Source organism: Kogia breviceps, chromosome 18, assembly GCF_026419965.1.
Source record: "Kogia breviceps isolate mKogBre1 chromosome 18, mKogBre1 haplotype 1, whole genome shotgun sequence".
NCBI lineage: Eukaryota > Metazoa > Chordata > Mammalia > Artiodactyla > Physeteridae > Kogia > Kogia breviceps.
Window position 1 is genome coordinate 31,226,356 of NC_081327.1, and position 12,261 is coordinate 31,238,616.

General features: G+C 51.3%; 1 protein-coding gene across 1 annotated transcript in view; it reads left to right on the forward strand.

Moving 5' to 3' along the window:
- The window catches only part of NLRC5 (NLR family CARD domain containing 5), a 116,897-nt gene that overhangs the window by 88,503 nt on the left and 16,133 nt on the right, over nucleotides 1–12,261 (forward strand). The window contains exons 32-40 of the mRNA XM_059044007.2: nucleotides 356–439; nucleotides 3,550–3,639; nucleotides 3,828–3,890; nucleotides 6,035–6,121; nucleotides 7,932–8,015; nucleotides 8,812–8,901; nucleotides 9,281–9,346; nucleotides 11,018–11,101; nucleotides 11,189–11,272. Coding sequence (XP_058899990.1) covers nucleotides 356–439; nucleotides 3,550–3,639; nucleotides 3,828–3,890; nucleotides 6,035–6,121; nucleotides 7,932–8,015; nucleotides 8,812–8,901; nucleotides 9,281–9,346; nucleotides 11,018–11,101; nucleotides 11,189–11,272 — 732 coding nt within the window. The remainder of the gene's footprint in view (nucleotides 1–355; nucleotides 440–3,549; nucleotides 3,640–3,827; nucleotides 3,891–6,034; nucleotides 6,122–7,931; nucleotides 8,016–8,811; nucleotides 8,902–9,280; nucleotides 9,347–11,017; nucleotides 11,102–11,188; nucleotides 11,273–12,261) is intronic.

The following is a 12,261-nucleotide window of genomic DNA, read 5'->3' on the forward strand; positions in this document are numbered from 1 at the left end:
CACCATATGTTCTCTACTTTGGGTTAAGGTGGCATTCTCTTCTTAACAGGTGTGTTCTGCAGGGTACCAGTCTTCATGGCCCTCAAAATGATAATCCTACTAGTCCATGCCTTTTGGGGGGAAATTCACAATGCACAAGGGCAGATTAAAGGCTCTGAGAAGTCCTGCAGCAAAGAAAACTAATGGGGCTTAACCCAGCATTTTCCAAGCATATATGACCTTCCTTTTCCTCCAGCCTCAATGATAACTCAAGGACCCCAGTGTTCAGAGGGGGTGTTTTGGGCAATCCTGGCTTTAGGACCCATTTAGCTTTTCCCAAGATTTCCCCACCTCAATCAGATGCTTTGTTTCACAGATTGTTCTGCAAGGTCCTGAGTGACCAGAGCCTGGAGACCCTGCTGCACCACCTACCCCGGCTCCCTGAGCTAAGCCTGCTGCAGTAAGACTGGTTTCCCCATTTCACTGTGCAGGACTGAGGCTCTTGCATTGCAAAGCCATCCCCTTCTGACCCCTCCCCACTTCTCTTGGGCTGTTTCATCATTTTACCTGGCACAGCTGGGAGCTCAAGTCTGCTTCCAGCTCTTCCCTAATACCTTATCAACCTCAGGGTGGAGTTATTTGACCCCTCTAAGCCTCAGTTTCCTCATCTGACAAATGGGACTAATATTCTTCAACCCTTCCCCCAAGGTTGGGATTCAAACAAGAGAGTTGCTCTAAAAGCACCTTGAAGAATGGAAGGCCTGTGACAAATGGGCCATCATTCTTCTCTCCACCCACAGAAAGGTCACCTACTCCTATAAAGAGACTTTATAGCTGTATGTCATGTATATATCACACACCAGTTGGTTTTTTTTTTTTAATTTACGTATTTTTTAAAATTTATTTTTGGCTGCATTGGGTCTTCGTTGCTGAGCACGAGCTTTCTCTAGTTGCGGTGAACGGGGACTGCTCTTCATTGGAGTGCACGGGCTTCTCACTGCGGTGGCTTCTCTCGTTGCGGAGCACGGGCTCTAGGCACGCGGGCTTCAGTAGTTGTGGCACGTGGGCTCAGTAGTTGTGGCTCGCAGGCTCTAGAGCACAGGCTCAGTAGTTGTGGCGCACGTGATTAGTTGCTCCACGGCATGTGGGATCTTCCCAGACCAGGGCTCGAACCTGTGTCCCCTGCATCGGCGGGCAGATTCTTAGCCACTGCGCCACCAGGGAAGCGTCCACACTCCAGTTTTTAAAGGTCACCATCTAATTCTGTAAAAGGGGAATTTAAGCAGCATCCCCAAAGTATTTAAAACTCTATTTTCTAATTTCAGCTCAGACTGGTTAGAATTTTAAAAGGATTTACTTTAAATATTTTTCCAACAGGGGGCAAGAGCAGCTATAGCTGATATGGAAAAATACAACAGAAAATTAAATCATCCCATTAAAAACATCAATATAAGTACTCCTGCTAAGGATCTCTGGGACACCTGAGACAGCTGACATCACATCCAGGACCTCACTTATCCCTGAGTCCTTTTGGGAGGGGAGGGAGGAGATGTGTGACTTCCCAGAGGTGGGCAAATGTGGCAGAGCCCATGTCAAACTACAGAATCCACTATGGTCCCACCCTGACAGGAAAGGGTGGATCAGGAAGGGTTCCTTTGGACACACAAGTTGTGGGCTAACATGAATAGATAGATAGGAAACCTCAGACTGGAGAGGGACTTCTCTATGCCCAAGTCACACAGCATCAGCCCCCAACTCCTCATCTGTCTTTGGAATGAGGTAACCAGCTCGATCCTCACCAGTGCTTAAGGTTTGTATTGGGTTGGCCAAAAAATTCACTCGGGTTTTTCTATAGTATCTTACGGAAAAACCCAGACAAACTTTTTGGCCAACCCAGTATTATTCAGTCCATACTGTTTGTGCACTGCTGTGGACCAGGCACTACTTGGGGTGTTGGAGACACAGTTGAGAGAGAAAAAAAAGAAGATGAGGTCCCTAGCTTCTTGGAGCTTACCTTGTAGTAGAGGGAGCTGATCAACAAGCAAAGTGAAAGCAAATAAGATGAATTCAGAGAGTGATAAAGTATTTTTCTAGAGAATGTGGTAAAGAGGGATTGTGGCAGTGATTTAGACAACGGCAGCGGTGGTCAGGGAACGCCTCTGAGGAGGGCTGCTGGGGTGCTACCTGAAGGAAGAGAGGGAGCCAGCCTTTTGAAAAGCAGGGAACAGCATTCCAAGGAGATGGAACAGCATGCATGAGGCCCTGAAGCAGGATTGAACTCAATGGGCTCGAGGAACAGGCAGAAGGCCAGTGTGGCCAGAGCACAGTGGCCAGCAGAGTTGTAGGAGAGAAGGTAGAGAAATGAACCCGGGCCAGGTCACACGGGGCCTGGTAGCTGTGGGGAGGAGTTTGGGATTTTGCCCAAGGCAGAGGAACGATTTGTGTTTTCAAAAGCTTAGTCTGGCTGCTGGGTAGAGAAGGGACCCGGGACAAGCGTGGAAGCAAGAGCAGGGAGGGGGGGCTTCCCTGGTGGCGCAGTGGTTGAGAATCTGCCTGCCGATGCAGGAGACACGGGTTCGTGCCCCGGTCCGGGAAGATCCCACATGCCGCGGAGCGGCTGGGCCCGTGGGCCATGGCCGCTGAGCCTGAGCATCCGCAGCCTGTGCTCCGCAATGGGAGAGGCCACAACAGTGAGAGGCCCGCATACTGCAAAAAAAAAAAAGAGCAGGGAGGGGATTGTACAGCCAGGGTAAGAGATGCTGGGGGCTGGGAATTGGTGGGGAGAGAGGGGAGTAGGTAGATTCAGGGTGGATCTTGGGGGTGTAACTAACAAGACAAGCTGATGGAGGGTTTATGGAGCCAGGGAAATGGAGACACCAAGGATGCCTCCAAGGGCAAGATGGAAGCATCTCACTTTCTCTAAGGCAGTGGTTCACAGCTGGAGGGTGATTTTGCCCTTCAGGAGATATTCGGCAATGGAGACATTTTTGTTGTCATAATGGCAGAGGGGGTGGGAGGTCATGCTACTGCTGGCATCTAGTGAGTAGAGGTCTGGAATGCTGTTAAACTTCCTAAAGGACAGCCCCCAAATCCAAAGAATTATCTCTGTAATGCTGAGTTTGAGAAATTTTAAGGACCTGAAGCTTCCCGCTCCTTGTCAGCAAGGACTCACCTATGAGTGCTTGGGATAAAAACAATATAATAATAACAATAAGCATGGGTATCGTGCTAGGTAGTGCACAAGCTTGATATGATTCAGTCCGCACGACACCCTAGAGGAAGGTGTGTAAGTAGTTCTGTTTTTCAGATAAGGAAACTGAGGTTCAGAGAGGTTAAGTCACTTATCCAAGGACACACAGCCAGTAAGCAGAACTAGGACTCAAACCTCAGTCCACTTGACCTCAAGCTCCTATTTCTCCCTCTTGAGTTCCTGTCTCCTTCCTTAATGCCTGGCTGACCCACCAGCCCCCCAATCCTTTTCATTCGCCTCCAGCCTGTCCAGGTTTCTTGCCCACTGATCTTGCTTCGTTCCAACTTGCTCACATAGGGCCCCACCCCTTTCCTTCTCAGGCTGATCGAGATGGAACTGTCCCCAAGGAGCCCCCTCCTGCTGGCTGACATCTTCAGCCTGTGCCCGCGGGTTCAGAAGGTGGATCTCAGGTGAGCATTGCCCTGGGACAACCGGAACCTAGGAGGGTGGTGCCTGGAGTCTGTTGGATGTGAGGGGCTAGGATGGAGATAGTGGGACCAAAGTCAGAGACTCAGCTGCTGGAGGAGGGGGGCCTGCCCCCTGGGGGCGTGCTGAGGCTGTGGTCAAGGGTGGCTGACCCAGGTGCTGTCTGCTCCAGGTCCCTGCATCACGCGACCCTGCACTTCAGGTCTAGCGAGGAGCAGGAAGGCGGGTGCTGTGGGTAAGTCCCCCGGAACCGTGTGCGAGCAGCCAGTGGGGATTGAGGACGAGCAGACTTGCCTCCTGGATGTCCAGAGCAGAGGACAGACCGAGAGGGCTGGGCTCCATCACGGGCAAACAAGGAGTCCACAGCAGATAGGATTAGAGCTCAGGGGCCTGGTCTGAGGAAAAGGACTCCACAACCTGCCCCCCAAGCTTTAAATCCCAACACCACAAGGGCCTGGCACCTTGGGCAAGTTCCTTAACCTCTCCGATCCTCAGCTTCCACAGCTGGAGAAGGGAGACACTATATTGCAGGCCGTTTGCAAAGAGGAAATGAGGCAACGTGTAAAGCACGAGAGGCCCTCACGGTTATGAGTGTCCCCCTGTGCTACACCGCTGACTCTTGGACCAGTGCTCTGTGGTTGCCTTGGTGAGAGGGGAGCCAGCATTGCACAGGATAATGGGGCCAGGGAATAACCTCTAAGTACAGAGATGACATTTCTGGTAGCTATTTGATGCCACTGGCTCACCGAGTGACCTTGGACCAGACCCTTCTCTCTGCGTCTCAGCCTCCTCAGCTGCGAAATAACAATAAATAAAGAGCTGATGTTTGCTGAGCATCTGTAGGGCACCATTCTAAGAGCCTCATGCAGATTACGTCCCATAAGTGTGGTCCTGTGACCACACCCACAGCTGTGGTCATGCAGCAGGAAGGGGTACAGCTGGGACTTGAATCCAGGGAGTCTTATAGCGCTCCTGGCCCAGGGGCAGGCAAACTTCTTCTGTAAAGGGTTAGATTGTAAATATTTGGGGTTTTCCAGGTTTTCCATAGGGTCTCTATCACAGCTATTCAACCCTGCTGTTTTAGCTTGAAAGCAACACAGACAATATGTAAACGAAGGCGTGTGTCTGTGTGCCACTAAAACTGGATGTATGGACACTGAGACTTGAATTTCATGTAATGTTTATGTGTCATGAAATGTTACTCTCCTTTTGATTTTTTTCTCAACTGTTTGAAAATGGAAAGACTATTCTTAGTGTGCAGGTCTTATAAAGCAGGCGGTCTTGGGCTGTAGACTTTCCAATTCCTGTCTTAACGCAACACTATCGTGACTCCTAGAATACCTTCATAGTTTCCAAGACTGTGATTTCCAAAATGTAGGACAAAGACCAGGATGGGATGATTTTTAGGAGGTTGGGCCGATAGTAGAGTACTTCAGCTTCATTGAATTCCTCCCTTTTCAATTCTCTGATTAAGGCCAAGAGGAAGCCTCAGTTAGGTGTTAGCGTGTCTACAACACCTCTTAACATTTGCTAAGCTCCCTTTTAAATAAAGAGAGAGCTCTCAGCAGGTGCCAATGTCTGGCTTGAATTTAATGATGATATTTTGCTCCTATTTCCTGTATCCTTATGCTTATGGTCTGTTTGGGGCAGGCAAAGCCAGTTTTCCATTGGAGTGAGTGATACAGGGTTTCCTTTTCCAATAAATGCATTAAATAAAAAGAATGAGCTGATTTAAAAATATGGAGTAAACAGTAGGGTAATAGGGAATTTAGGACTATGGAAAAAATCATGAAGGAGAGTAACAATGATAAAAATTTTAGATACTGGTTTTAGGTACTTTCTCATTTTAAGATTTTTTTTTTTTAAGTTGCTGGCTGGCCATAAGCTCTTCATTTACCTTATTGTGTAGTCTCGGTGTAGGCCTCTCAAAGACACTTACTATTACTTTTGATTCCAGCATCAATAACCGTCTGCAGGAGCAGACATCACCCTTAGTCTCCTCCACTCCACCCTCATGTCTGTCCATTAAAGTGACCCCCAAGAGCTGTAGTTCACCTTGAATCAGAATCAGTCTGGAGAGCCTTGTTCCTAGAGCTTTAAATTCAGCGCGTTTGGGTTGCGTTCCCAGAAAATGCCTCTCACCAAGTTCCCAAGGGATGCTGGTGGGGCTGGTCGGGGACCACACTTTGAGAACCACCTCCCCAGAGGGAGAATGTCGGTGGGATCTGCTGTGGAGGGAGGTGGGAGTGGTGGATGCTGGATGTTTCCAGAGAATCCAAGCTTGGGTGAGGCCCTGCTGAAACTCAGAGGCCACACCCAGGACTAGCCAGGGCAGAGGGTCTGAGTGGCCCCATCCCCGGTTTGTACCCCTTCCTGCAGCAGATTCACAGGCTGCGGCCTCAGCCAGGAGCACGTGCAGCCGCTCTGCTGGTTGCTGAGCAAATGTGAAGACCTCAGCCAGCTGGAGTAAGTCGGGCAGGAGGAGGGAGAGGAGCCTGGGAGCATGTGCCTCGGTGGCATCGAAGGGGTGTGTGTGCATGTGCGTGTGTGTGTGCACTTAGCACCTCTCAGGACCAGCTAACAGGGCAGGGGACGCCTGGGACTCCGTCATATCCACGTGGTTTCTCTGTCCCCATTTTATCCCTACCATTCCCCACTGCCGCCAGGGTGGAGCTAAGTCAGGGTATGCCCTTGATCTAATTTGGGGAGCCCTTCACAAAGGGCCACAGGAGCCACTTGGCCTCATGTTGCTCAGGGCACCAGAGCTCTGCTGGCTGGTGGGGCCTGAAAGAAGGGATCCGTTGGTTTGCCTGGCAGGTGGTTAAGAGCAACAAATGCCTCCGCCTGCGGAGGGCCCTAGAGGGTGGGGATTTGTGGGCTCTCGTATTGATGAGAAGTGGTATCTGTGTGACCTGTCTTGGGTGCCCAAATAGTGCAGCCCGCATGGGTAGGTGAAAAAAAGCTAATACCTATTGAGTAGTTTCTCCACTGTCCTAGGCGCTTTACATATTCTTTTTATCCTTCCAACAACCCTAAGTACTATTGTCCCCATTTTATAGATGAGAGAACTGAGGTACAGAGAGTTTAAGAAGCTGCCCTAAGTCACACAACTAGTACGATGCAGTCTTCGCTCAAAACTGCTAGGAGTCCAGCTTAGGACAAGCAGGATGTAAAGAGAGCTGTCTACCCGAAAAACCACAATTTAAGTTCCTGTTGTGATGTGGCCAAGGAGAGAAATGTGGCCGATGAAAATCATGTATTTTAAAGAAAGATGAATAAGCAAGATGTCTTTAAGTTTTTCTGTTTTTTCATTATAGAGGGAACTTTTGCTTATTTTAAAGATTACTTTATTAAGTGGCTTCCTGAGACAAACTAGTTTTTCATTTTTAAAATTTCTCAGGAAAAGACAAAATAAACAAGGCTTAAAAGTGTCGGGCTTCCCTGGTGGCGCAGTGGTTGAGAATCCGCCTGCCGATGCAGGGGACACGGGTTCGTGCCCCGGTCTGGGAAGATCCCACATGCCGCGGAGCGGCTGGGCCCGTGAGCCATGGCCGCTGAGCCTGCGCGTCCGGAGCCTGTGCTCCGCAAGGGAGAGGCCACAACAGTGAGGCCCGCATACCACAAAAAAAAAAAAAAAAAAAAAAAAAAGTGTCATAATCAGGGGCAAAATGAGTTCAAAGATGCAGGACAAAAATCAGATATTCCCGGGCATGCTGATTATATTGTTTCTGAAACCGTAGGTAAAACCATAGACTGCTACAATGAAGGGAAATAAGAAAGTCTTCCAGTGCAATTTCAGATATTGCATTCTCAAATGAAAAGAAGAAATCTGATGGATAAATGCATCCTCCAAATATCTTTCTTTTTCCTGAACTTACTCTTGTTCAAAAAGTATGGCTCCCAACGGATGCAGGCCAAGTGCATAGTAAAAGCTAATTGGTTTTTCTCTAACCCCTGAAAGCCTGCTGGAGGCACATGCGTCCTGGGGGTGGTCACCAGATTCCGAAGGGGAATTATCTCTCCGGTGATCATTAGGCCTGGTTAACTGTGGTGCTGGTGAGGGGGATGGTGGTGATAATTCTAGTGGTGATGGGGGGGGGGGGTGCCCAGTAGCAGTGATGGGATGGTGCTGGTGGTGATGACGGCGCCGTTGGAACAGAAGTAGTGCAGAGTGGTGGAGGGGATAACGGCAGTGCCGGGTGGGTTAGAGTAGCAGTGATGGTAATTGAAGAGAAGGCACGTCTGAGCACCAACAACCTCCTCGTACCTCTTGCAGCCTCTCAGCGAACCTGCTGGGTGATGCCGGGCTCAGGTGCCTCCTGGAATGTCTCCCTCAGGTGCCCATCTCCGGTTCACTTGAGTAAGTGATGAGCCAGCCCCAAGGCTAGCAAGGAGGAAGAGTCCCCAGGGCCAAGGACATTAGTGGGCTTCTTTTGAGGCATCCCTAGAGAACTGCAGAGGACAAGGGCTGGGGAGGGGAAAGGGCTGATTCTTACCTTGACCCCTGCCTACCTTGGGGTCCTTTCTTCCTTCCCTCATCGCCCACTATGGGCAGAGCTCCCACCAGACACCCGGGAGAGGCTGTGACTAAAGCTTGGTGACCCAAGTTGACTCCGGGTAGGGAGCAACAGTTCATCCCTTATCAGCTGCTGGATCTCAGTTGTCCTGGCTCTTGGTCCATCCCATCCCTGAAGCTCCTCTGACCAAACCTATGGGACACGGATTTGGGGATGTCTCCACAGCAGGCGGGGTCCCTAGGAAGTCATCCTCACTCACTCAGTCTCCCCAGTGACCTGGGAGACTGATGGCCAGAGCCAGGATACAACCCATTGCTAGGCAACTGGGCTTTGTGCTCTGGGCATCCCTGACCCCTGTGGGGCTGGAGTTGCCAGCCTGGCCTCACGATCACCCGGTCTCAGACCACAGGGGCATCTCAAAGACTCATAGTCTGGTGCCTGACCTGCCCTGTGTGGGGATAGCACCCCTCTGGCCTCTCTCTGGACCTCAGTGTCTCCACCTGGAGAACGGACACTCGGACATTGAGGACGCTCCTCTGGGAGATGACAGCTGGAAGGGAAGAGACGAGGGGGGCTGGGCAGGGCTCCACTGAGGTGCGTCCCCCCACCCCCCCATCCTGAACCTCTTTTCTCCTCTAGTCTAAGTCACAACGGTATCTCTCAGGAAAGTGTCCTGTGCCTGCTGGAGACTCTCCCCTCCTGCCCACATGTCCGGGAGGCCTCAGTGAAGTAAGGAGACGTTGGTGCCACTTGCTGATGGTGGGGAAGCAAGACTCGCACGCTCGGTGGCCCTCCATCTGTGTGACTTGGGCAACCTCTGCCCCTCTCTGAGTCTCAGGGTTCACTGAACGTGGGATCATAGTTTCCATCCTCTGAGGCCCATGTGCCACAGGGCCTAGGGAGGCGACGGGTTAGGGAACACCAGGTTTGGGGTCCTTGAAGAAGGAGGTGGGAGTCTCCTCTGGTCGGCAAGGGTCTCTCCCGTGGCTTCCACCCTCCCTTGCCCCTGCAGACCCAGCCCCCTTCCCTCCCGCACCCCCTGGAGCCTGGGTCCCAAGGATGCCGGCGAAGCTGGGCCCTCGGCTTCCATACACCCCTCTCCCTGCAGCCTGGGCTCCAAGCAGAGCTTCTGGATTCACTTCTCCCGACAGGAGGAGGCTAGGAAGACACTGAGGTAATTTCTGGTCTGGGGGGATGGGAAGGGGGGACGGGGGAGAGGAGGTTGACCCTGTGGTGGCCTCCATGCCTCCTTCCTCTCTGGCTCCTCTCCTCCTTCACACACCCTGCTTCAAGCTACTGCCTGGGTTTGCCTCTCCCCCACATCTGTCCCCAGTCTCCCGATACCTCCAGCCCCTGGGCTGGGCCTTTGTGTGGCATTTGTGCCCCTTAGCCACGTCCTAACTATAAGTCTGGAGGCTTCTGAGTTAAGAGATCAGACTCTGGAGCCACTTGGGATAAATCTTAGTTCTACCACTTACCAGCTGTGTGACCTTGGACAAGTGACTTAACCTCTGTGTTTCAATTCCTCATCTGTAAAATGGGAATAATAGTGAGACCTACCCTTTAGGGTTATTGTGAGGATTAAATGACTTAATATATATAAAGTGCTTGGAAAGGCCCTGGCTTATTTGAGTGTTGTATCAGTTGTTTATTAGTACTGTTATTATTATTCCCCCCCGTAGCCTTGAGCTCTCTCTCTCTCTCTCAGCCTTGGGTTAGTTCCTCTACATGTCTTACTTCACCCTTGGTCGTGGCCTCTGAATCGGTCCACTGCCTCTGGCTAGGCCTCCTCCAATCATCCCACAGCACCTGGAGGGATATCCCCAACACACACATCTGACTGTGGTGCTCCGTTGCTCTAAGCCCTTCGGTGGCTCCCAGTTGCCCTCCCGATAAAGTTCAAATTCCTTGGCCTGGTCTTCTCCCTCAGAGTCTGATCTGGCTGTCACCTCCCACCGTGTTCTTCCTCACATGCCCCCCAGCCGCTGGTCCACACACACACCACCCTCACACCAAGTATATACACACCACATACCACCCCACACACACACACAGCACATGTGCGTACAAATTCAACCACAAGGGATCTTTGTTCACCAAACACGCACTGCCTGATGAAGCTTCCCTGCTTCTGCGTACTCAGCCTGACATTCTCTTCCCTGCCTTTTCCGAGATCAAATTCTCCTAATCCTTTAAGACCCAGCTCAAATATCAGCCCCTCCTGGACACCTCTGGTGGCCCCTGTCCTATGAGAAGGAGCGGCCCCAGGGTACTGGGCTGGGCCCTCTTCTCAGACCGTGTTCTGAGGCCCGTCTGCTGGCCACACGGGTAAGTGGGAGGGCAGGGCCACAGCAAGAATCCCAGTCCCCCCTGCCCCCGAGGGAGCCTGGACTAGGGTGGTACTGGAGACTAGGGAAGCGGTCATGGGTTTGGGGTGTGGAATCAGGCTGACTTGGATTGAAACCCGAATCTGTCCCTGCTTCTTACCAGCTGTGTCTCCTTGGGTTGGCCACTTTCTCCGTCTGTAGGTGATGCTCTTGGGGTTCAGTGAGATCCTACACGTAAGGCGGGGACTCCTGCGTGCTCACATGGTGCACCCAGAGGCTGGCACAGGATCTGCCTTATAGTCAGGGCTCAGTAAATGACTGACTCCTCGCACTTTCTTGGGACGTGGTCTCTCCAAAGAGAAGAGAAGCTCCCAGAGCAGGGGTTGTGTCTTTGGCCTTTTCTCAGGCCTCTGGTCGGGGCCTTCGCCCTCAGTGGAGGCTCCCCCATGGGTCCTGGCAGCAGGATGGCAGTCCCAACAGGCCTCGCCCAAGCTCTGTCCCTTGCCCTCTGCCCTCAGGCTGAGCGAGTGCAGCTTCAGGCCACAGCACGTGCCCAGACTGGCCACTGGCCTGAGCCAGGCCCTGTGGCTGACGGAGCTCACGTGAGTGACCAGGCCCAGCCCGTGGGGGCAGCTGAGGGGTGGAGAGTCCCTGCCAGAACCTCTCTGGTAACTGACCTCTGTCTGCAGGCTGACCCAGTGCTTCCTGGGCCTGGAGCAGCTAACCATCCTCCTGGGGTTGCTAAAGTGGCCGGCAGGGCTACTCACTCTCAGGTATGCCTGCCCGGGACCCTGGGAGGGGGCCGTGGTGGGAATGGGGGCAGAGGTGGGCTCTGAAGTATGGGTCCCCCCGAGGTCATGGTCTTAGCCGTTTCCTGCATCCAGAGCCCTGGCACCTGCATGTAGAACCACCCTGCCCGTTAGTCCCAGAAACCCCCTCAGGTGCAAAGAAGCTGCCCTCCCCAAGGTGGGGCCTATATCTGGGGACTTCAGAAGAAGAGAAAACTGAAAAGGACACCGAGCTGAGGTCAGAAATAACATGTAACAAATATCATGTTTGTATGTGCAACTGCGATCATTTGAAAACTTTCAAAAAAACAGAGAAGTTTCCCAAAAGTAGAAAAACAATTTTGAAAACTCATATTCTCATCACCCAGTCTTGACAGTTGTTCGTGTTTTTCCATATTTGCCTCGTATTTTTACTTTTTAGCTGAAGTGTCTTAAAGTAAGTTATAGATCTCATAAAATATCACTCCAAAATATTTCACCACAAGTCTTTAAAAAATAAGGACATTTTCTACATAATCACAGTTGAATTAGGACACCTACAAAAATCAGTAACAATTCCTTAGTGTCAGGTATTACCCAGTCCAATCTAAAACTTCCCACTCTCCCCAGATGGGACGGCTGGCTCTTTGGATCCAGGATCCAGTCAAGGTCCACATTTACATGGAGTGGTGATGGCTGTTCGGACTCTTAATGAGTGAACCGTTGACAAAACCGGTCCCCTGTGCTGTAGACCGTCCCACTTTCTGGCTCTGTCTGGTGCTTCCTTGTGATGTCATTGAGTTTGTTCCTCTAACCCCTGACCTTCCTGGAACTGGAAAGGCTCCATGGGATTTGTGTCTAAAAATACCTACTTCATGGCCAATGCTGTGCACTTCTCAACTCAGCCCATGATGAGGCATATAGAGTCTGGCTGTTCCCCAACATGACATTTTAAAAAATTGTGGTAGGGTACACATAACATAAGATTTACCATC